Source organism: Moschus berezovskii, chromosome 15 (genome assembly GCF_049115385.1).
Source record: "Moschus berezovskii isolate FMDL1 chromosome 15, NW_MosBer_1.0, whole genome shotgun sequence".
Classification (NCBI taxonomy): domain Eukaryota; kingdom Metazoa; phylum Chordata; class Mammalia; order Artiodactyla; family Moschidae; genus Moschus; species Moschus berezovskii.
Genome location: NC_142474.1, coordinates 68,196,745 through 68,221,292, shown reverse-complemented (window position 1 = coordinate 68,221,292; position 24,548 = coordinate 68,196,745). Strand labels below are relative to the sequence as shown.

At 45.4% G+C, this 24,548-nt stretch overlaps 1 protein-coding gene across 3 annotated transcripts in view; it reads left to right on the top strand.

Annotated features, from left to right (window-relative positions):
* Nucleotides 1-24,548, top strand: part of CAMK1D (calcium/calmodulin dependent protein kinase ID) — a 408,921-nt gene that overhangs the window by 161,361 nt on the left and 223,012 nt on the right. For 2 of the 3 annotated variants that reach the window (XM_055427668.2, XM_055427673.2), the window contains exon 2: nt 1,064-1,195. The exons of the other annotated variant lie outside the window; for it this stretch is intronic. In XM_055427668.2, the coding sequence (XP_055283643.1) occupies nt 1,064-1,195 (132 nt within the window). The remainder of the gene's footprint in view (nt 1-1,063; nt 1,196-24,548) is intronic. 3 annotated transcript variants of the gene reach the window in all.

Below are 24,548 nucleotides of genomic sequence, written 5' to 3'. Positions count from 1 at the left end.
AGGCCCCGAGGCACCAGTGTTGGGACGACATTGGTCCTTCTAGTGGCTTCTTTTGATGCAGGAGAGTTTGTCTCTGATCATAATTGTTTAGCTGCTGTGTTTAGTATCTCTCAAAGGAAGTAGGAGTTGCTCCTGAAAGTCTGGGAACCAAGAACGACTCAGTGACTATCTGTAGCCTGCACAAAACCCACGTTACTGAGATCTGCAGCAGACAGTGAAGGTGTCTGTTTTTGTTTGAGTCATTAGCGAAGTTGTGCCCCTTCCCGAGAGTGGCACCCAGAGGTTTTCTGCTGGAGATAGAGAAGGTGGCAGGTGGAGGGACAAGGCAGCCTCTGGGGCTCATGGACCTCCTCTTGGGAGATAGGTAATCTCTGGGCCTGAATGTTCTGGTTACATTTTCAGTTTGGGGCTCTGACCTCACAGAGAAAGATTTATGTTTTCAGGCAGGAAAGTCTCCCTGACTCAGGGCATCATGTTTGTTTTTGTTTGTTTGACTTAAAAAAGAAATAAGCTGCTCACTGCAGCCATGCACAGCCCTACCAATTAATTAACCCATGTCAATACCACAGGTTGTACACATTAATTACACTTTTACCTATCTGTGAGAATTAATTGCAGGTTTGTGAAGTGCTCTGAAATTTTCTTGGGACTGAAAGGGCCTGGGAGGAATCTAGACATTTGAATGTTACCCTCTTGTCTGCTTGGGGTTGGGGGTGCCGACAGCTTCAGAAGGGTGCAGTCTTTTCTGCAGGAACCTCCCTGGAGCATTCCTGTGGCTCCTGAGTTATCCCTGCTTGATTGTTCTCAGAGTGGCAGGTGACAGGGGAGGGTGGCCACACCCACGTGGACATCCCCGTGTCCCTTTGCAGGCGGTCACCCTTGCCTCTGTTTACTCTTTGCATAAAGACGTTTGGTTAGGAGTGTGGCTGGATTAAAAAAATCACCAGGGATCCTCCTTATTGTTGCTATTACTCTTGATTTTGGAAGAGGGACAGAGGACCTGTCAGGAGTCCCCAGATCTCCTCAGTCTAATCTGCTTCTTTTTCTCCCTCTTTGTTCACAGTGGGGCATTTTCGGAAGTGGTCTTAGCTGAAGAGAAGGCAACTGGAAAACTCTTTGCGGTCAAGTGTATCCCCAAGAAGGCGCTGAAGGGCAAAGAAAGCAGCATTGAGAATGAGATCGCCGTCCTGAGAAAGTGAGTCCAGGAGGACAGCCTCCCCACCCCCTCACCGGGGGTCATGCTAAGATGATGGGGTCTCTGATGCAAGGGAAGGAGGAGGCTACAGGGAGCCGCATGCCCAGTGGCTAGAGAGGGTGACCGGGCCGCTGCCCTGCAGTGAGGAGTGGGCTTGTTAACCCTGACTGCTGTTTATATGGGGCGTCCAGAGCACTTTCCATATTGTATTTCATCTCCTAATGTTCGTGGCAGTCATTTGAGGTCATTATTCTTTCCAAAGAACAGGGCAGTCAGATGGACTTGGCTTTGAACTGAGACCCCGCCACTCCCTCCAGCTAGGTGACCTTGGGCTCCGCACCTCCTCCATAAACTGGAGTTAATAACATCCCCCAGGTGTTCCCAGGATTAAGTGAGATGGTGCTTAGCAAGTATCTGTGCAGCAGAGTAAGTGCTCAGTGAAAGGGTGGCTGCCACTGCCTCTGTGCCCAGTTCTATTATTGGTTTCTTGTTGTTGTTGCTTTATTTTATAAGAAGGAGGTGAAGCTCAGAGATGAAAGTTCCTTGTCCATTGCCTTGCAGCTCAGATGTGGCACAGCCTGGGAGGTCAGCCCCACCAGTGTGATTTCCACAGTCTTTGGTGGGCTTCTCGCTCTTGCCACTCACCTGGCACCTGGCACCCAGCAAGTTCCAGAGCTCACTGGTTACCTGCTTTACCTCTTCAGTGAGTTTGGTTTTGCTCCCCACGTAATAGAACCTGGATGGGGTTTCTGGACCCAGTTCCAGCGTGCCTGGGTTTTCCCTCACCAGCAAGCAGTTCTGTTGCCAGCAGGGTATCCAAGAGTTCAACTCAATCCTGGCACTGTCCACCTGGAGACAGAGTCCGATCCCACAGGTGAAGGGCTCAGTCCCACAAGACCAACCCCTGTCAGGCTGCTGTCTGAAGCTTGCATGTTACCTGTACTTCTGAACGACTGACTCTAAATCAGAGGCTCCCATGACCCCCTCCTGGGGTTTGATCAGTTTGCTAGAATGGCTTGCAGAACTCAGGAAAACCCGTTTACTCACTAAACGGCTGAATTATTATGAAAGGATCTTAAAAGATGTGAACCAAGAACCAGATGAAGAGATACATAGGGCGGAGTCCCGAACAAAGAGGCTTCTGTCCTCCTGAAGCGTGAGGCCAGCATGGCACACAGAAGCATTCTAGTTCGCCAATGTGGAAGCTCTCCAAAATGGGACAAAAACTTGTCCTTTAGGACTTCTATGGAGGCTTCATTATATAGTTGTGATTGATAAAATCATTGGCCATTGAGGACTGATTCAACCTCCAGCCCCTCTCCTCTCCCTGGAAGTCTGGGGGATGGAATGAAAGCCCAACCCTCTAGTCACATGGTTGGTTCTCCTGGCAGCTAGCCTCCAGCCTGGGCTTCCCTGGTGGCTCAGATGGTAAAGATTCTGTCTGCAATCCGGGAGACCCAGGTTTGATTCCTAGGTTGGGAAGATCCCCTGGAGAAGGGAAAGGCAATGCACTCCAGTATTCTTGCCTGAAGAATTCCATGGACAGGGAAGCCTCGCTGGCTATAGTCCATGGGGTTGCAAAGAGTCAGACACAACTGAGTGACTAACACACACACACACACACACACACACACAGCCTCCAGCCTGGTGCTTCTAAAAGTCACCTCGTTCACATAACAAAGACACCTTTGTCTCTCAACACTTAGGAAATTCCAAGTTTTGTGAGCTGGAAGTTGGGACCTATGGACAAGACCAAATGTATACATGAGAAATATATTTTGGTCAACTCAGTGACCAAATGTATATTTCTTACGTGCGTGCTAAGTTGCTTCAATCATATCCAACTCTTTGTGACCCCATGGACTGTAGCCTGCCAGGCTCCTCTGTCCATGGGATTCTCTAGGCAAGAACACTGGAGTGGGTTGTCTTTCCCTTCTCCAGAAGATCTTCCCGACCCAGGGACCGAACCCAGGTCTCTCAGGTCTCCTGCACTGGCAAGTGGGTTCTTTGCCACTAGTGCCACCCGGGAAGCCCTATCCCAGCATCTCAGAACTAAGAGTAATGCCTCCAGCTCAAAGGTGCCGAGAACCGTTCTGATGTGGTTGGATCTTCCCAAAAGATGGTCTTCCATTAGCATGGTGTCCAGACCTCTCCCCTCATTTTCATGGTCAAGCCATACCCCCATGTCTCCCAAGGTTTGAGGGAACAAACTTGTGTATGAGACCTGCTTTTGTGTGAGTGGAGTGTATCCGAGCATTGTGCTGTGAAGTTTTTAAGCTCTCCTATTAGCAAAAGGTGCTAGAAATATCCTTGAAATTTTGGGGATTTGGAATCAGCACAGAGCAAGAATCCCTGTACAGATAAGTGGAACAGAATGGGAACAAGCCTTACTGGGTCTCAAAACAAAGTGTCACGCTGTCTGGGTTTTCCTGAATAAGCTCTCCCACTTCTGTATCTTGGGGACCAACTGTGCCCACTGAACGATGCTTTGTTGCCATCAGTACAAACCCAGCGCCACCGAGGTGGTCGGGATCTTCCTGTCCTTGCAGCATATGTGATGTGTGTTCTGGAACAAATGGGTCTCGATAGTACTTTTTATTACAAGTGTTTTCTCTTATTTGTTTGGTCTCTTAGGGACCTGAAGAGTTTCACGTTGTCCTATGAGGACTGCATGAAATAATTCTGTGGCAAAGAATTTGGGAAAACAAATTTCTCTACGTACATTAGCATCAAGCAGGAAAACACTATGTTAATGAAACATTTATTTAAATTTCCCGTTTTTCCAGTGTGAAATCAGCACCCGGAGAAGAGGGGTTTGGCTGCATATTGAGTTGCAGCCACATTGCAGATTTTTGACATTTTAGATGGAAATCTGGGTGGGCTCAGAGCCTTCCAGAGGTTCTACCTTGGGCATAGGGGCTGCCTCTTGCTGAATTGACGATGGTGCCTTTATTTTTGGGTGTCTCCCTCGTGAGCTTAGAAGCCACAAAACCAAGGAGGTCAGTTTTATTTTTGGTGATATCTTCTGTCTGTGGGCAAGGGCAGCAGATGTAAGCTTCAGAACCCAGGCTTGGCTCGTGTCTTGCTCTTTCTGCCGTAAGTGGCGCCCCCACCCTGTGCCTCCCTCAAATGATACGCACTTCCGGCAAGAGGGCAGTTCAAAGCAAGGGAGGACCAGGGACTGGGAATCACTTGTTTTGATGGTTCTCAGTCTCTGCTATTGGGGTGCCTTGAAGTGTGACCCTTCTTTCAGGAATGGAAAACCAGTGATTTCTCAGGGGATAAAATGGGCTACATCTCCTCTACGGGTTTTGGTCCCTGTGAATGATTTACAAGTAGAATAAGAGGCTGACCCAAGTCATAAGCAGTCGAAAGCAAAATATAATATATTAGTTGTAGAAAAGATAGTTTTGGAACTACTGTCAAGAGCCACCATTGAAACATTCATTCATTTCACTGATGTTTATTAAATTCCTGTGCATCAGTTGGCACTGGATGGTGCTGAGATTGAAAAAACGAAATACAACCCTTGTCTTCCAGGAGCTGGATAAGTGCAATGACATTGTAGATACTGTATGAGAGGTCTTACCAGGGGTTTAAGAGTAGGGCTTCCCACTTCTCCCTTTGGGGTTGGATGTGAGAGAAGGCTTCCTGGAAGAGGTGCGTCTAGACAATGAGTATATTTTGCTAAGGGAAGAAGGGCAGAGGGATATTTCAGTCAGGAGGGGGCGGGGTAAACAGAGGAAAGGAGATGGGAGGCAAGCTGGTGTGCTGGGAACCCCACGGAGCCCAATGGACCAGGCAGAGGGTTCCAGGTGAGATGTGAGGGCCCTGAGGTTGGGGAGGTTGGATCATGGGATGCTGTATACCCCTACTTTATCCTGCAGACAGCAGGGAGCCTTGAAGTGTTTTAATGGAAGGAGCAACATGATCAGGATTGTTTCATAAAGATTATTGTCGCAGAACGAAGAAGGAAAGATTGGTGGGGCAAGATTCACTGTACGGGGAAGCAGTTAGGCGGCCATTGGAGGCACTGAGGAGGCAGTGCATTAAAATAGGATCTGTGGGCTGGGATGCAAGAGGCAAAATGGGATCTGCAGGACTTAGAGATTGGGGGGGAATGGGGAGACAGTTGAGGGGAGAGCTGAGTCTAGGATAATACTCAGGTTTCTGATTGGTTAGGTGGGTGGATAACGACCTTGTTAACTGAGATCAGAAATCCAGGAGCAGGAGGAAGGTGGTGAGTTCTGATTCAGACATGCTGGTCTTGGGGGGTGGTGGGTTGAAGCTGGAGGTCTGAAGCTCAGCCGTGACCTGGGCTTGCTGAATGTTAAATTTGTCTGAAACCACATGTTAAAAAATCTTTTGGTCCTCTGTAACTAAATCTTTGAAGATAGGGTTCCAAAGAGGCCTGCATTATTCCAAATTCTGTCGTATACCCTGGTCGTTGGTATATTTTCAGGCTATTTTTCATCTAAGGAGGCCCATCTGGGAGACTGCTTGCCCTCCTCTGCTGAGTTTATTGCAGGGTGAGAGATTTATGTTTTTCATTGGATTAAAGTAATGTAGCTAATATATCCTTAAGGATGTCTCTATTCTTGCCCTGAAAATAGTTCCAAAATGAATCTCCTACTTGATAAGTGGATATTAAACCAAGCTCAGAGGGAATAAGAAGAGGCAGGCTTCGTGGTAGGCAGTTGCTATGTAACATCGAGGGATTCTGTCTGACTGGCAGGAGGCAGGGTCTGTATGGCTCAGCACCAGCCTTCCCTGGAGGGAACGGTTAGCTCAGGTCCTGTGAAGGGTGTGTTCTCTGCATAATGGAATATCACAATGTTAGTGTTACCGCTGGATTATGGAGTTTATCGTTTCCGTGGTATTATTTACTTAGAGGGAAGGCAGTGCTCAAATCTAATTTTTAGGCAACACATAAAGCATTATTGGAGAAGCAGAAAGGCAAATATGCAAACAGCCTGCACTGAAATGACGGATGAAGGGAATGCATGAAGATGGAGCATAGGAGATGAGAGAAGCAAAACCGATGTCTTCAGCGCAACCCTTTTCCTGATAGTTGGGGTTACCAAGGCTTGGACTGGTTCAAGAGTCACTGTACTCATGAAACATGGCCCCAGGATTCCATGCTGTTCTCATGGTTACTTTATTGACTGCAGAGATGATCTTTCCTGGGGGAGAATTCTCACCTGGGTAGGAATTGCTTTTAAACTGCAAGTACTTCATCGTGGAGTCTCAGACTCAGTCTCAGACTCACTGGGGAGTCTCAGCTCAGGGTCTCTGCCTTTTTCCCTCTAAATCAGTGTTTCTCAACCCTGGTGGCACTTTAAAATCACCCAGGAATCCTCTGCAAACATCCTGACGCCCAGGCGCCAGCCTGACCAATTGAGATAGAATGGGAGGTTATGGTGGCTACTGGGAAATTTTAAAAAGCACTTCATCTCCATCCCGGGACTCTTACATGCAGCCAAGTCAGTGTTGAGCTGCTCAAGGGCCTTAGCCTCATGGTCTCACCTCCCGGGGGGATGAAGATGCTCTTCATGTGCCCAGCAGTATGGAAAAATGTATAAACATGCATATATGCGCGCACACACATGCACACACATACCAGACATAAACATGCATATATGTGCGCATATACACACACACATCAGACGTAAACATGTATATATGTGCGCGCACACACGCACACACACACACACCAGACGTAAACATGCATATATGCACGCACACACACACCAGACATAAATGTGCATATATGTGTGCATATACACGCACACACACATCAGACGTAAACATGTATATATGTGTGCACACACACGCACACACACACCAGACGTAAACATGCATGTATGTGTGCACACACTCACATACCAGGTGATGCTTCCTTTAGGTGAGAGGGCTCGTTCAGTGGAGCAAACTCAAATGTGGTCCCTCTTGAAGAGCTTGATTACATCCTTAGAGGGGAATTGACTCAACCCTGTTATTCCCCTCAGTGGGGAGCAGGCACCAGCCACTAGTGGGGTTCAGGAGTGGGAACCTGGCTCTTTGGGGGTGGCCGGGTTGTAGGGACAGTAATGGCCATTCCCAGACTGGAGAGGCTGGCAGAAGACTTGGTCAAGTCAGCAGGACTCTCAGTGGCAAGCCTGCCATTCGAAGGGAATCAGGGCTGCGGAAGGCAGCAGACACCAACGCCCAGGATCTGCTATGGCCAAGGTCAGGGGTGGATCGCGGACAGGGCGGTGAGGCTGTCTTGCTGGGAGAGCGTGAGTCAGCACCACAGCCAGGCTCCGGAGGCCTGGGCCCTCCTTACAGGAGCTTCACTCCCTGGCTCTCTTGGACTAGACATGTTTCTCTCAGCACAGACTAACTAGAGGCAAGGCAGGCAGCTTGAGCCCCCAAAGGAGAGGACAGCTGGTTTTGAATTAAGTATTAGCCTTCAGAGAAAGGCTTTTCTGTAAATTAACTCGTTTAAATCTGGCTTGCTTCTGCTCCTGCAGCTTTGTTCTGACGGCAAGCTGGCCCGTTTGCTTCTTTAAATCACTGCCAAGTGCCAGCTTATTGTGTGTGTCAGAGAAACAGACACTTCAATAGAAATTCATCGATTCAGAGTGAACAAAACCACTTCTCCAATGACTGAAAATGGCCAAGCTGGTAAAACTGATACTTGAGTTTCTCAGACATCAATACAACTTTTTAAGGATCTAATCCGCCTAGAAGATGGTGTTCCAGCATGGAGAGACCTTTCCTGTGGAAACATACTCTCAGAATTAAGGACACAGGCAGGAAGTGTGAAAAGGAATGTCTGGAGGCCATGTGATAGCAAATAGGGAGGTGGCTGTCTCTCTGTTATGATCCTGGAACCCTTTGCTACCCTGAAAAACTTTTGCTGAAAGTTCCCTGAATTTTGGAAAAACTATGCAATTCCAGCAAAACAGGTTGAGGGATGTGGTTAGGTTATTTGGTGGTGGTTATTTTCGTTCTATATGTCTATGATTAAAGTCACAATCTTGTCAAGCTTGGAGCGTGCACAGACAGGTGTATCAGCTGCAGGACTCTAGTCCCGTTGGAAAGTTGACACAGCCCATCTTGGACCTGTTCACTCCAGTCTTAGTGAAAGCATCAGACATACATAAGAGCCAATGCTAATCCATCTGGCCCTATTGGAGACCCGACCTTGGAATCTTGCCGAATTTGGTGAACTTTCTCCTCTTTAACTCTGTACTTCACGTCTCCATTTCTTCCAGCCCTGTGGATCTGACTGTAAACTCAGCTTTGTCCAGACCACTATTTGCTGGGCATTGTTTATTTCATCCTAACGGTGGGCATATGTATAAGAAATACACTTGGCCTTGTGCCAATGTGACTGTACAGCCAAAAGAGGATACATGTGATGCTTCCCAGTGGCTTTCCCATGGTGCTTTTGGTCCATAGCAGATAATCCAGGAACATTTAAAAAATTTGACCTGAGATCCAGGATCAGTGAATTTTTATGAGTTCTATCAATTTCTTGGGTATTGCTGTGAATAGGAGGAGACTAGAATTGGTGGTGTTCCTTGCTGCAACAGGGATATTCAGACTAGTCTGGCCAGGAACTGTGGTTTATCTTTCCAGGGACCGTGAACCTCCAGAGTGTCTCCCTGCGTGTGTTTTCTGCTTCCCAAGTACCACGTGAAGTGTGGCCCTTATGATCAGACACACTCCTTCTTCATGCCTCCTTCCAGTTCTGTGCGCGTGAGATTTTAATTGCACATCTGCTGTTGACCCTCTCCACCTTAATTCTGTGAAGTCACTTGCTTGATGGGATCCAGACTCCTTGGTAAACAGCACCCTCCCCTCCACTTTGCCATCAGCAGCTTTCACCTCCCCACCCTCCAAGTTCAAGTTGATTCCTCCAAAAGGCACAAATGACTCCTGCACGGATGATCCAGACCCCTGCCTCTCCTCTTTCCTTTCTGCTTCAGTGGGCTGAACTTCAGTTTGAGACACCCTCTTCTTCAGGGTTTCCCCCGATTGTCCCTCCCTAGTGGGCCCTTCCCTCTGAGACCCCATGGCACCAGGCTTACCTCTGTTCCCCCTGACTGTGCCTGTGAGGTCCTCTTCCTGAGACCACGGATTTCCAGAGTCCAGCCCAGAACTAAAGGCAAGGTGGGGAGCATCGAGGGGAGGAGTGGGTGAGGGGAATTCAGGTGATAATGAGGGTTAGAAACGCTGGGTGCAGGTGCTGACTCAGTAGAGACTAGAGCAGGGAAGAAACCTCTGCTGATTTCCATGGGCTTTCCATCAGCCAGTGGGGGCAGGGAGCCTTCTAGAAGTCCAGCCAGGTTTGAGGGGAAGATGATTCTTCTGTAGCAACAGAGTTGACTTAATCTAGTCTGGCTGTTCCTGCCACCTTTTATACTATATATATGACTCTGTAGATATTTAGAGTATTTGAAGAAACATTGTGTTTTATCACACTTTTAAAAACAGTGTCAGTTATTTGCATGCTTATTTCCGTGTGCAGTCTCCCTGTCATTTAATCTGACTGTGTGCTTGGGTAGTTCAACCCTTGTGTGGATTAGTTGGTGGTTTAAATTCCTCTAAATTATTATTATCTTGGGAAGTGTTTTCTCTTTTCTTCAGTCAGCTTACTTAGCTAATGATTCATATAAATTTCATTTGAATGATTGCAACCTAAGTGTGTGTGTACACATATATACTTATATATCTTGTTTGATATTTCAAAAAAAAATCAGAAAAGCTTATATTGGAGGATCCTTCACAACCTGAAAGACTTAAGTACAAGGAGGCCTGGGATAAAACCAGGAGGACAAATACAGAAAAAGAAAGAAATATACACCAAAAGTTCAGTGTTTCTTTTCTGTTAAACTTTAGGTGGTGTCAATTCTATTTTCTACATAGTTGCATCATTGTCTATTTGGATAAGTGATTCTAGTGAAGCTTTATTTATGACTCATTATCTAGTTTAAACTCTATAAAGTTTGGTGAATAGACTTTATTTTACTATTTAAAGTCCAAGGTTTTCCTTTGGGTGGTTTAAACGGTTACCATTTGAAAGCCGTATCACTGACTTTTATCCTCCAAGTCAGTCTAAGATTGAGATTAGAGTCTTAGGTGACTGGTCTGAAGTTTTTATATATACACTGAAAGAAATAATTTCTAAAATAGTGTGGGTGTGTATACGTATACACACACACACATATATATCTGGAATTTGGTAAATGGGATTTAATATTTATTTTTAGCTATTTACATTTTTCTTTTATACATATTTTAAAAATAAGGTTGACTACATGATTCAGGCATGAGGTAGGTCTCACTGAGGAATCCTAACAGTCAAGGATATTTATTTGTGAACAAGTTCAGTGGTGTGATGGATGTGGTGTTTTCGTTTTTGTTGAAGGTTACAGAGCTGATGTGCTAAATGTACACATTTACATATGTGCATAAATATGGACACATGTATGTATATGTAGATATACATATTTACATATACACTTATACACATTTTAAATGCATTTCAGTGTTTTTTTTTTTTTTTTTACATCTTTCCACTTAAGAGCAAAAACTTCCTTTTGCTTAATTTAGTCAATATACTTTCAAGGCTGTCAATAATCTGCTGTCTGGGTGCCTAAATAAGATGATAAGGCCTAAGAGAAGCCTTTTAAAAAAGTTAAAATCTTCCAGTGCTAGGGATTATGCAAATGTTAGGCATTGCTACTCTCATCATGCTATTCTAAGAGTGCAGAATAAATTAATGGGAGAGCTCAGAGCAGAAATTATACCCATTTTGTGGAAGGAGAAACTGAAGTGCAGAGAGTGTAATTTGGATGAGATGGAGCTGGGGAGACATTGCGGAGATGTTCCCCATCTTTTGGATCCCCAGCTTGCCCTTCTGTTAGGAAACTCCTTTGGGAACTTTGTTCACTGTAGATGCAGCCCTTGGGAATCAGAAGTCTTATGACTCCTGGGACTTGCCTGACGGTCCAGTGATTAGGACTTCGTGCTTTCATTGCTGAGAACCTGGGTTCGATCCCTGGTCAGGGAACTAAGATCTCACAAGCCAAATAGCCAAAAAAAGTCTTATAATTCCCAATAAGTAGGAAGAAATAGCAATAGATTTAAAAAGGTAATAGATGTCAATTGATTAAATTAACAGACTGATAACTCTAAAATCAGAATTCAAGCTTTTGTCCCAACCTTGTGATCTGAAGTCTAGAGCCATACATGTCTACCCTTTGAGATCTTGAAAACAAATATTCTACTTTGTCATCATTTAAAAACTAGCTGGGACTTCTAGGAGCCTCGTTTTGTATAATCTTCACTATAAACCTCTGAAGTGGATATTATTCTTCACATTTTACAGTTGAGGAGCTGGGACTTATTTAAGAAATTTCCGGAGGCCTCCTAAGTAGGTAGAACAGGAAGTCAGACCCTGATCTGTCTGTCTTTCCCATTATGATTTGATCTGTCTGGTGTTCCCATGTTAAAACAGGGCCACATACTCTTGATGTTGACAGCAGCCCGCTGTATAGGGCTGCTCATTAATAGTGAAAGAAAATAATCTCTATTTTACACTGCCATTAGAGGGTCAGTATAAAATATTAGTGAAGACCTCAGAATGAGCCTAAGTCTTCACCTGACTGCCCCACTTAGAAGCTATGGTGGTGGTGGTTGTTTAGTCACTAAGTTGTGTCCAGCTGTTTCCCACCCTGTGTAGCCTGCCAGTCTCCTCTGCCCATGAGATTTCCCAGGCGAGAATACTGGAGTGGGTTGCTGGTTCCCTCTCCAGGGGATCGGAGCTTCCCAACCCAAGGATCAAACCCGTGTCTCCTGCATTGGCAGACAGATTCTTTACCACTGAGCTACCAGAGAAGCCCTAGAAGCTGAATGACCTCGGGCAAACGATTTCAGCTTTGTGCCTCCATCATCAGGAAAAGGTTGGTACTTACCTCACATTGTTGTTATGGAGATTAAAGAACCAATGCATACAGAGTGCTTATAACAGTGTCTGGCACGTTGTATGAGCTCAAAGAATGTTTGCTGCATGGATGAGGGACATCTTGCTGGACAGTGGAAACGGGGAGGAGGTGCCTTCCCAGAAGCCACATCACATGCGTACAGCCTCCCTGTTGAAGCCCACGGAGGCCCTGCTGGCAGAGGACGCACTGCCAGCCACAGGGAGGCGGCTCCCTCATCCAGCGGAGACCGTACCATGGTGCTGATGCCCGGCGTGATTGCAGTTGTCAGGAATACATCAGCTTTACTATTTCTCTTAAGCTGTGAAAGCAGATACTATTTGTCTCTCTTGCTGTCTTCTTCCCCTAACATGGCAGTCACTGAGCATTAGAACTGGAAAAGGACCTTAGAGATTTTGGTCTAGTTGTCTTGACCTCCAGATGGAACAACAGGTCCAGAGAAGTCAAGCGAGTGGCCCAAGGTCACAGAACAGACTCATGTGAGTGTGCCACCAGAGCGATGGTTTCTGGCCTCCTCCTCCAGAACGCTATCCACACACCACGCTGGTTCTCTTGTAGAGCATCCCTTGGGAGAATGCAAGAAAATGACTCCTACTCATTGGAAGGTTTTTTTTATCCCATGTGGCATGCAGGATCTTACCCAGTCATGCCCCTTGCACTGGGAGCATAGGGTCTTAACTCTGGACCTCCAGGAAGGTCAATTTTTCCTCATTTTGAAAGGCGCTGTGGTATGTTTACAGAGACTGAAGGTTCTGCCCTGGCCACATTCCAGTGTGAGATATGGGATCCGGTTCCAGAAATTCCCTGGGTGGTTTCAATTATCTGTGCTGTTCTTTCTGCCTCCCCTTCCTGGGTGCTGATGCAGTGATGGCTGCAGGCTACTGTGTTTGCTTTCGTTTCCTGCCCCCAGCTGCCTCTGGTTCCCTGGAATTTGCTGCAAAGGAACTCAGAGTCTGGGTTAAAGATGAACCTCTGGGACTATTTCCTTCCCATTTCAGGTATCTTTGAGGACCTTGGTCCTATGTGCCAGCTTCTTGGCAACAGATTGGCGGTACTACTTCTCAGAAGCACAGTAGGAAGAAGCCAGCTCCAGACTGTTTGAATGATTAGGGAAATATGGAAAGTGCTGCTGTTGGAGGGGTCGTAGTCTGGGAAACCTGTCCGTCTTCCCCATGTGGCTGTAGGAAAGGGAGATGTGCTGAGCACCTAGGCTCCGGTCCTGTGCCTGCTCGCTCTGTTTGACCCCTCTCTCTGTACCTTTCTGGAATATTCTAGAAACAAAGGGAGAGGTGGATTGTCTCATACTGTCCTGGACATCAGAGTGGGTTTGAGGGACGTGGGTCATTTTGCAGTTGCCCCAGGGTAGGTGCCACAGGAAGTGGAGGCCGCTGAGGAGCTGACCACCCAGGAAAGGTACTGTTGGAAGGATAAGCCCATTGGTTCAAGTAGCCACAGGATTTTCCTCAATGTCAAGTTATTATACATTAGTATGTAATTTTTTCTAAGTATAAAAGTAAAAGTCCAGAAAGAAGTTGTTACTCAACATTAGATGTTCTTTCTAGTGAGTCTCCTTGCTGCAGAGCAAAGGATAAGGTGGCTATTTCTTTAAAACCAGTGCTTCCCTCCAGTTGAGGGGGTTGACTTTAATCGTATTTCCACACATCCAGCCCTGATTCCCTCACTGTGGATGTCTGGTGTGTTGGTTGTTGGTATGTGTGTGTGTGTTTGTTTAATCCTGGCAGGGCCCCTCCAGGACAGAGCCCCTTGACACAGACCCTGGGAGGTGGCCTGAAAAGATGGCAGAGTGGCAGTTTAGGTGGCACCCCTGTCTTGGGTTGAATATTAGTGGTATCGTCTAGAACATTAGGCTTCTCTAGTGGCGCAGCAGTGAAGAATCCGCCCTGCCAGTGCAGGAGACCCAGAAACTAGAGTTCAGTCCCTGAGTCAGGAGGATTGTGAATAAATGGCTACCCACGCCAGTATTCTTGCCTGGAGAATTCCGTGGACAGAGGAGTCTGGTGGGCTACAATCCATGGGGTCACAGAGAGTCGGACACGACTGAGCACACACGTTAGAACATTAACACTGGGGAGGCAGATCCCTCTGTGAGCGCACTTCCTCTTTAACTCCATGATGGTCCAGTCCCTGGAGTCTCAGAGAGTCAGACACAAAGTTACAACTAAACAACAACAACAAAGGAAGCAACACTTAGTGTTATTGTCAACACATAGTGGGAGGATTTCTCCTCTGAAGTTCTGACTTCTGGAACAGTGAGTTCACCCTGTCACTCCCAGTGGTTTCAGAATGCCCCCCTCTTCTCTCTTTTTTTCCTTTCCTTCTTCTTGCCCTCTTTCCCTACTAGACTTTAAATCATGTTTCTGCCTCCTTCAACTGCCGTGCTTCCTCCCTCAACTCACTTAGCATCTTTCCAGCACAGCTTCTGCCCAACCATGCTACTGATGCTCTTTTCCCAAAGAGCTCCAATTAATTTGAGTTGCCAAACATCATAGGCTTTTCAAACTGTAGATTCACTTTAATTTTTCTGAAACCCTAGACCCTGTTGACCAATGCTACCTTCTTAAAACTCTCAGATGGCTTAACTAGGGCATAGTTTAAGTACCTTTGCCTCCTAGCTTAGTCTGTTCAGCTGTTGTAACAAAATACCAGAGGTGGGTGGCTTATAAATGACAGAAATTTATTTCTCAAGAGTTCTGAAGGCTGGGAACTGCTTTCTGGTTCATCAGTTCAGTTCAGTTTGCTCAGTCACGTCCAACTCTTTGTGACCCCCATGGACTGCAGCATGCCAGGCTTCCCTGTCCTTCACTATCTCCCGGAGCTTGCTCAAACTCATGTCTGTTGAGTCGCTGATGCCATCCAACCATCTCATTCTCTGTCACCCCCTTCTCCTCTTTCCCTCAATCTTTCCCAGCATCAGGGTCTTTTCTAATGAGTCAGCTCTTTGCATCAGGTGGCCAAAGTATTGGAGCTTCAGCTTCAGCATCAGTCCTTCCAAAACATATTCAGGGTTTATTTCCTTCAGGATTGACTGATTTGATCTATTTGCTGTTCAAGGGACTCTCAAGAGTCTTCTCCAGCACCACAGTTTGGAAGCATCAATTCTTTGATTCTCAGGAAAGAACCAGCTTTGTTTTCCTGGTTTATACATGGCATCTTTTTGTTCAGATGGTGGGGTCATTTAGAAAGGTGTCCACACTAAGCTTTTTCTCCTGTGTCTCCCTTGGGCGTTTTTTTCCTTGAGCAGAGAATCCAGGGATCCCACCTTTTTTATGGAGGCAAAGATTGTCCTGTGAAACCACAGAGGGTCTTCGGGCCAAGCTAGAATTCCTCAGGGAGGGGATCCTGAAGGTTTAGTTCTCTATATATAGTGTCAAAGAGAGACTGGAGCCTTCTGGGACCAGCCACTTGCCTCCCAGGTCACAGTGTTCAGTATGCAAAGCTAGTGACTTCACAAGTGTTGAATTAGCTGCAGATTAAGCCCTCTGAGAACCCTGGTTCAGATGACGGTGGAAAATGTACTTTGTATGCAGAAGCCTTACTGTTCAAACACGGCTTGTTAGCCAGCTCAAATTTCACTTTGTACTTGAAAAATAGAATGTAAATCATAATGAAATGACTGTATCATTTAGGCCCCACTGGAGAGGAAAACAAGAGTCATGGGATACTGTGTCCACTTATCTGGGTACCAGCCTAGGGAGGATGCAAGAGTGCTTGGGAAGGTTCCACCAGTAGTCACAGGAATGGCCAGAAGATGGAAATTAGGTTCCGGGAGGAGAAACAGAAGCAATGGCTATTATTATTTTACCTATAGAAATTTGACATCTGGCATCCATTTCCATATATTTATTATTGTATTTGAGTGGCTAGCATTCGGTGAGGGCATTGTGCTTTTTGTTAAGTTCAAAGATGATGCTGTTTCCCAGTGGGACTCTTAGATTTTTATCTGACATTGTCAATAGTTGTAAGTCAGTCTGAATATCTCCATGTTCCTGACATACTCCATGCTTTGGGCTTTCTCGTTTAGGTAGCATTTCCTATTTGCTTTTATTTTTTCAAGGACTGCATGAGTGTGACTGTACTAACTAGATTTAGTATAATCAGAATGTTATGATGGCAAAGTAGCTGTCAGTACTCGGGCATAGTGACTGTGTGATTTCCGTGGAAACAGTGTCTGCCCTCCTGGGAGCACCTGTTTTCCTTTTCGTCCCTCCGTTTGTGGAGAGCAGAAAGCTGAGCTAGACTTAGCTCAGGTTCCAGTTGATACCTTGTGAGTGTAGATTCTTAAAATGACGCTGAACCCTAAGATTTATGCCAGTAAATAAAAAGCTATCAGAAGGAAGAGGCTTCTGCTAGGTATATTGCTCTTATTTGGAAAAGTGGCAATAAATTTTAAGTGAGTATTAAGAATGAGTAACACGTCACGAAAAAGGAAGGCTGTTGTTCAAGAAGTAAGCCATGCACGTGAAAGGACTTGGAGATGATAGTGGTGGTGGTGGCGGTGAAGCAGAGGAGGAAGAACAGGAGGAAGCTGTTGATGATGAGGATGGTTATGACCAGAAGGATGCTGGTGATGAAGGTGAGGAGGAGGGTAGGGATGAAGATGAAGGTAATGGTGAGGAGGATGGTGATGAGGAGGAGGATGGAGGTGGCGATAGCGTTGATGGTGGCAGCATGTCCGCTACTGAGCACTCATATACCTGTTCCCATGCGTATTTGTCTCCAGACTTAATAACAGTACCATTGGCCAGGTATTGAATCTTTATTTGACTGATGCAGAAACTGAGACTCAGAAAGTTTCAGTGGCTGCCTGAAACTGAGATTAAAATCTAGGTCTCTTTAGAATCTAAGCTTTTTTGGTATCATATTGCCTCCTGTACAAATGCTTTTATTATTCTAACGTGCACGATAAATGTAATGCGCTTGAATCCTCCCCAAATCACCCCCCAGCCCTGGTCCATAGAAAATTTGTCTTCCATGAAATCAGTCCCAGGTGCCAAAAAGGTTAGGGAGCACTGCTCTAAAGCATGCCCAGTGCATTTTCACTGGTGATCAGCTGCAGCAGGTAAACCACCATCAGATTCTTTCAGCTTCTTAAAACAAAGAGGGATTTTGCCAGGTTCCCTGCTCCCAAAGCTAGTTCCAAGAAAAGACCCTGTAAAGAGAGGGAGCTGACTCCCAGCCTCCCCTGCAGCCCCAAGAGTCACCTTCTCTGTGTTTCCTTCTGAGGAGTGTGACCACCTGTTTCTGTCCCTTTATACCCAGGCTCAGACACAGGCAAACAGCTTTCCCTGGTGTCTCTTCCTTTGGTTCCCTGTGGCACTTCTGAGACTACCCAGTGCTAGGGTATTACAAAGGAACAGTCAAACAGGGAGACTTCCATAAATCAAGATGCTCTGTCCTCCAAGGGATGCACAGCAGTTTCCTCTCCAGAGCCCAGGGGTTCTGTCTAGTCCATGTGTGTCTGTCTGGGGATCTGGCTTCCTTGTTCTCAGCTTGCTCCCATCATCTCTCACTCGACAGGTGGAAGGAAAATGCTGGGCGTTAGCACCCAGGCCAAGAGAGAAAGATTCAGTTCCCCTTCTGTCTTCCTTTGGCCTCTCCTGCGACCCCACTTCCTATCTCTGGAGGGTACCATGCATGCTCCAGGGGGTGGGCAGCAAAACACAACCACACTTTGCAGGCAAGATTTGGCTTTTATCTCCACCGGTTTCTTCCTGGTTTTCCAAAGACATGTGTGTGCACGCGCATGCATGGGCTCCATCGTGTTTGTCTCTGTGACCCCATGGACTGTGGCCCACCAAGCTCCTCTCTCCATGGGATTTTCCAGGCAAGTATACCGGAGTGGGTTACCATTTCCTTCTCCAGGGGATCTTCCTGACCCAGGGATCGAACCCATGTCTCCTGTATTGGCAGGTGGGTTCTTTACCACTAGTGCCACCTGGAAAGCCCCAGATGTGTCTGTACCAGAACATGAAAGGGAGCAACAGTGTTGATTCGAGGTGTGCACATCTGGTGGGACAGGTGTTTTATCCCCTCCTTCGCCTGCACAACTCCCTAAGGTTGAGTCACTGGTCCCGTATGACCATTGAAATCTACTGTGGATCAAGCAAAGGTTTCTCTGTCCTTTGAAGTACTAATCCATTGCTGACCACCAAAGGGCATTATCTACCCTCTCGCTGGTTAAAAAACGTTCTCTGAGCCTCACACAGTAGGCAGTTCCTTATGTGTACATGAGTCGGACATGACTTAGCGACTGAACAGTATCAGCAAATATAAGCTTTCAATTCAGTTGTTCCTGAAACATTAACTGAGTGGCTACTCTGTATACATGCATCAGAACCAACTAAATCTATTGTGAAAATCATTACACAAAAGAAATAAAGTTAACATTATAAAACATACAGGAAAGGTATATTTCAAAAGAAATAACAGCTTTTTAAGTAAAAAATAAAAGCAAGACTTCTGAAGAGCTCCCTTTCCTACTTATTTTTCTGCTTCTGTTGCTGACAGGTGAGAACTTGCCTGACTCTGGCTAAGAGCATCTTTTGAGCAGAGCTGTTCTCAGAGGGTTCTCTTACTGATAGGAAACAGGAGTCTCAGAAGCACCGAGGCTGGCCTTCACCCCATTTTCTACCAGAAAATTGGACTGTGGTCTTGTTTCGTTGGTTTCCTGTTGCTTGGGGCATCTTTCTGTTAGTGATTTTCATTGTATTCACTCTTGGCTTCACTTTTCTCCTCTGTTAATTGTCTAGTTGAAAATGATCTCTGAGTAGCAGGCTCTGATTTCATGGTTTCCTTTCCTTTCAAAGGGAAACCGGCTTCTCTGCTGTGTTGGGAAAAGTTTGATGGTACACAACCTAAAACTAATAAGCAACAACTGGGAACTAGCCAGCCCACAGTCACTTTCCTAAAATATGCTCTGATTTCCAAAATAAGCCAGCACAAACAACAGTTTTGAGTCCCTCTAATAATATCCCATATATAAAATTCCGGGAGATTCGGAGCTAGGAATGTACTCACTTTCTCACTGTCCACGTTTATTTAGGGTTAGGTGATGGATCGCAGTGACTTACCACCTTTGATTTTAGCCTGTGGTCCTGAATTCTGGCTGTGTATTAAAACCACTGGGGCCTATTCCAGATCAATTAAATCAGAATCTTTGGGGTCTAGACTGGGGTCTGGACATGAATATTTAAAAATCTAGAGCCTATTATACAGAATGAAGTAAGTCAGAAAGAGAAAAACAAATATTGTATATTAATGCATATATATGGAATCTAGAAAGGGGATACTGATGAAATTATTGCAGGGCAACAAAGGAGACACAGGCGCTGAGAACAGACTTACGGACACCGTGAGGGAGGAGGAAGGAGAGGGTGGGGTGTATAGAGAGAGTGACATGGAAACATACATTACCACACATAAAATAGATAGCGGACAAGAATTTGCTGTATGACTCAGGGAGCTCAAGCCGGGGCTCTGTAACAACCTAGAGGGTGGGATGAGGAGGGAGGTGGAGAGAGTTTCAAGAGGGAGGGGATGTATGTATACCTGTGGCAGATTCACGTTGATGTATGGCGGAAACCAACACAGTATTGTAAAACAGTTATCCTTCGATTAAAAATAAATTAAAAAAATGAATCTCCCATCTGAAAAAGAATAGGTCTATATATGCATATGTATATATATGTAACTGAATCACTTTGCTATACACCTGAAACTAACACAACCTTGTAAATGAACTATACTTCAGTTTTTTAAAAAATGGTCAAACAAAGATCCAGATCTCCTTTAATGTGGGGCCAGGATTGAGAATCCTTGGACCAGAATAACACACACGGCAGGAAGGACGGAGCAGGCAGGACTCCACAGGAATGTGCAGGTGAAGTGGCTTCTGTAGAAACATGGCTCATCTTTGCATATCATTTAGAAAAGCATGTTCACCCTCCTTTTCTCTTTCGATGCTCAAGAATGAATATTGGGTTTGCATTAGCATCTCTGCAGATTTTTTTTTTCCAGTTGAAGGAATGTCTGTGCTGTAGAAAGGATGAGCTAATGAAGATTTTACCAACAAGCTCTTTTAAACAGTGAGTTTGTTGTTGTTTCTAAAGGATATGTTTACATGCAAGCTTTGTGGGAGAACATGAATATTAAGTAGAGGAGTCCACATCTATGTCTTGTGGAAATGAGTTAGTTTAGAATAGCAATTCTGAAGTGAATATTCCCAGGGGGTGGGAAAACACTTGGGTGGTTCAGTGCCTACTGCAGTGTCGGGGCCTCTGGGGACCGCAGCTGCTCTTTGTCCCTCTGTATCTCGTTTGTGGGTAACACCTTGCCAGATGTGTGCCATTGTGACTGGGTGGGGAGCATCCCGTAGCTGGTCTGGCCACATGAAGGGGGTGAACTTGTTAAGAATAATGATTAGACACTCTGACTACAGACTTAGCAGCATCCTCGAGGGCTTTTAGTCACAGAATATAAGTAAGGAGGCACACCCAGGAGAATTTGCAGGAACACCGAGAGAAGTGCCTGCTAATTGTTTGGGGATTTGTAGTCAAAGAGTGAGCATCAGGCGGGACCTCCAAACCCCTTATCAGGTTTAGTAAATACCGAGTCATGTTTGGGTGCCTGGTTTTTGGTAATTGACAAACCAGGAGCCACTGGCCTGTAAGAACTTCCTGTTTCCTGCTCTCATCTTCCCTCCCCGCTGCAGTGCACCTGCTCAGGGCTGCCTGCCACCCTGGAGAGGAAGATACAGCTAGCAAAAGAAAGCCCTCCATTGAACTGGACATCCCCCCTCCAAAAAAACCGCAGACAGCCTTTGTGCAGTTCTCAACTGCTATTCAAGAAAGTCATATATGCTCTGCACTGGCCTTGAGAGAGCTGTGTCAATTTAAAGTGCCTTTTTTTGTATCAGTTTATTTTTCATTGGTAACAGACTGTAAAATGTACCCGAGAATTGGTTGGTGTGTTGAAGAGACTGACTTGTTTACTGTGGCCACAGGAAGTTTGACAGGCATGCCTGCAGGCAGTGGCTGTCCTTCCTGGGCAGGGAGCACTTTTTATTTTGTGGTTTGCCTGTTTCTCTTAAATTAGGGAAAATCGGAGCATCTCTGGATGGCCGCCACAGAGCTGCAAACATTAAGGAGCAGGCTTCCTAGCCAGGAAGGGGCAAGTGAAAATCTTCCCAAACCCCTCTCTTGCCAATGAAGACATAAGGCATTCTAACGTTATGAAACTGTTATCTTTAAAAAAATCCACCCCACCCCTACCCCACACTTCAGTAGCTTTAGACAGGTGTGGAGGAGAGCAGGAAATGGTAATTTTCAGTATTTACCACTTCCTAGGAACTGGACTTTGAAGAAAATCAGCTTCATGGGAACATTTTATTGCCCCTTTAATGAAGTTATTTAGTGTTTTCTGAGACTTGGCTTTCTCTGGCCAGAACATCTTGCCACATGTAGAGTTGCCAACATTCTGGCATAAGCCTCCTTTATTTATTTAAGAATTAAGAAATAATTATTGTTGACTGTGCTGAGTACGTGTTGCTTTGTGCAGACTTCCTCTAGTTGCTGAGACTGGGGAATACTCTTGGTTGCAATGCATGGGCTTCTCATTGCGGTGGCTCCTCTTACTGCAGAGCACGGCTCTAGGCACACGGACCTCAGTATTTGCAGTGTGCAGGCTCAGTAGTTGTGCCACACAGGCTTAGTTGCTCTGTGGCATGTGGAATCCTCCCGGACCAGAGATCGAACCTGTGTCCCCTGCATTGGCAGATGGATTCTTACCCAGTGTGCCACCAAGGAAGTCCTAAACCCTCCTTTTAAATGCCCTTTGCAGGAGGAACCAGCTATTATAGCTCTGATGGCCCAAACCCCAAAGTTGAGGGGGAAAGGAGTGAGAGCAAAGGAAACTTAAAGCAAACAAAAATTGTTTGCCAGTCACGATATGCAAATGACAATATGTACGAAAAAATAAGTCACTAGCTAATCATTCTGTTTACAGCTTTCAAGAGTCCAGAGCGTTCAGGGTATTGGTCATTTTTCTGGAGCACTTTCTGTATCATTTTAGGACACTGAATACTTTGTTTATTTAGAGTTAATTCTGAGCATATTTTTACTTCTCAACTGTAGTCCCTTAGTGCTGGGTCTCTGGTCTCTTTGTTTCTCCTATGGCTCCTAGGAGAGTGCTTTATCCATAGTTACTATTCTGAAATTATTGTGGAATGAATCCACTTTTACAAAACATGGGTGTAATTTGTTTTGTTTATCCAATTCAGCTCTTAATGAATTAATATATCTAACTGGGCAGACATAAAGCTGCCGCATGTAGAATAAAAGAACTCTCCAAGTGACCAGAATCATAGAACCATAAAATTTTATAGCCATAAAGGACTTGAGAGATTTTAATTCAGCCTGTTTGTTTTACAGATGATAAGCAATTACGGCTGATAGAGATCAAGTGACTTGTTCAAGGTTGCAGAACTAACCGTGGATAAATCAGCCATTCATTCTAACTCGTGCATTGATAAGCTGCATATAAACCGACTTTGCCGGCAATTATTTTAGCTACCTGTTATAGTACATGTAAATTTTGTCATTCTCTATGCCCTTGATTTTCCTTGCGGAAGATATTTAGTTGATTTTTTATTTTTATTTTCTCTGAATTTGGGGCTAGTCAGTTGCTTTTGTTTACTCTGTGCTGTACTGGGTTTAGTTGTTCAGTCATGTCCGACTCTTTGCGACCTCATGGACTATAGCCCACCAGGCTCCTCTGTCCATGGGGATTCTCCGGGCAAGAATAGTGGAGTGGGTTGCCAGGCCCTCCTCTAGATTTGTTTTCTCTACTTTCTAAAATTTCTTCAAGCCACTTTGAAGTAAACTTACCTGAACGATTTATCTGTTCTCCCCACTTTGGTCACAGAGAGGATGTGGGAAGGAAGCAGAAAGTGACCAGACCAGATAAAACGTGAGAATTTTGACCTCAGAAGTAACCAATCCAGGGAACCACACAATAACCTCTGTGGCAGTTTGTCCTAAATGACCAGGACTTAACCAATCACTGGTACTTCCCTAGTATTCATCTTAGGAGCATCCTGAGGAAGCTCTATATGTTCCCAAACCAACCAGAGGATGCCCCACTTTAGTTGTTTGTCTGTAGCTTCTCCATGCTGACAGCCCCCAATCAGGGCATTCCTGAAACCTTCCCTTTGTCCACCACAAACTTTCCCACCTCTCTGCCTGTTTTGAGTCTCTGCCAAATGCCAGTGGTGGTGGGTGACTCCCTTACCTTTTATCATTTGCATTCCCTTATGATGAACCTAGAAATCCTCATGGAACCTAGACAGCATATTAAAAAGCAGAGACATCACTTTGCTGACAAAGGTCCATGTAGTCAAAGCTATAGTTTTTCCAGTAATGATGTATGGATGTGAGAGTTGGACCATAAAGAACGCTGAGTGCCGAAGAATTGATGCTTTTAAAACATGATGCTAGAGAAGACTCTGAGAGTCCCTTGGACTGCAAGATCAAACCAGTCAATCCTAAAGGAAATCAACCCCAAATATTCATTGGAAGGACTGATGCGGAAGCTGAAGCTCCAATTCTTTGGCTGCCTCATGTGAAGAGCCGACTCATTTGGAAAAGACTGATGCTGGGAAAGATTGAAGGCAGGAGGAGAGGGGGTGGCAGAGGATACAAGGGTTAGACAGCATCACCAACTCAATGGATGTGAATCTGAGCAAACTCCAGGAGATAGTGGAGGACAGAGGAGCCTAGCATGCTACAGCCTGTGGGGTTGCAAAGAGTCAGACACAACTAAGCGCCTGAACGACAGCAACACCCTTACGGAGGAAGGGCCACAAAGAAGAGCAGTCCTGCCTACTTGGGTGTTCTCTCTGGTTCTGAACACGCTGCCAGCTATACATCTGCATCGTGGGCTTTTAAACAAGCCTATTTGTCTCTCCTTTATCGAAAGAATATACGGAAAAGTCTTGGTTGATTGCTTGGCTCTAATGAAAATACAGTCTGTCTGTGGCATTTTTCTGATCTGTTAACCCCATCACTCTACCCAGACAGGCCAGGAAGTTGGGGTGGCTCAGTGACCTCGCCTCAGTGTTTTCTGAATGTTTCTAAAATTTCCATGTCATAATCTCCCTAGAATATTGCTAGGAGGAGGATTCAGGCATCATCTGTCCTTTTTCTGGAATCCACACTTTTCTCTCATTTTGAAAATCAGGATTTTTCTTATTCTCCAGGATTTCTCGGTAAAGATGTAAAGGTCTGAAATCACCAATAAGGTTGATAGTCCTCTTTAGAATGCCGATAATTCACTTTAATTCA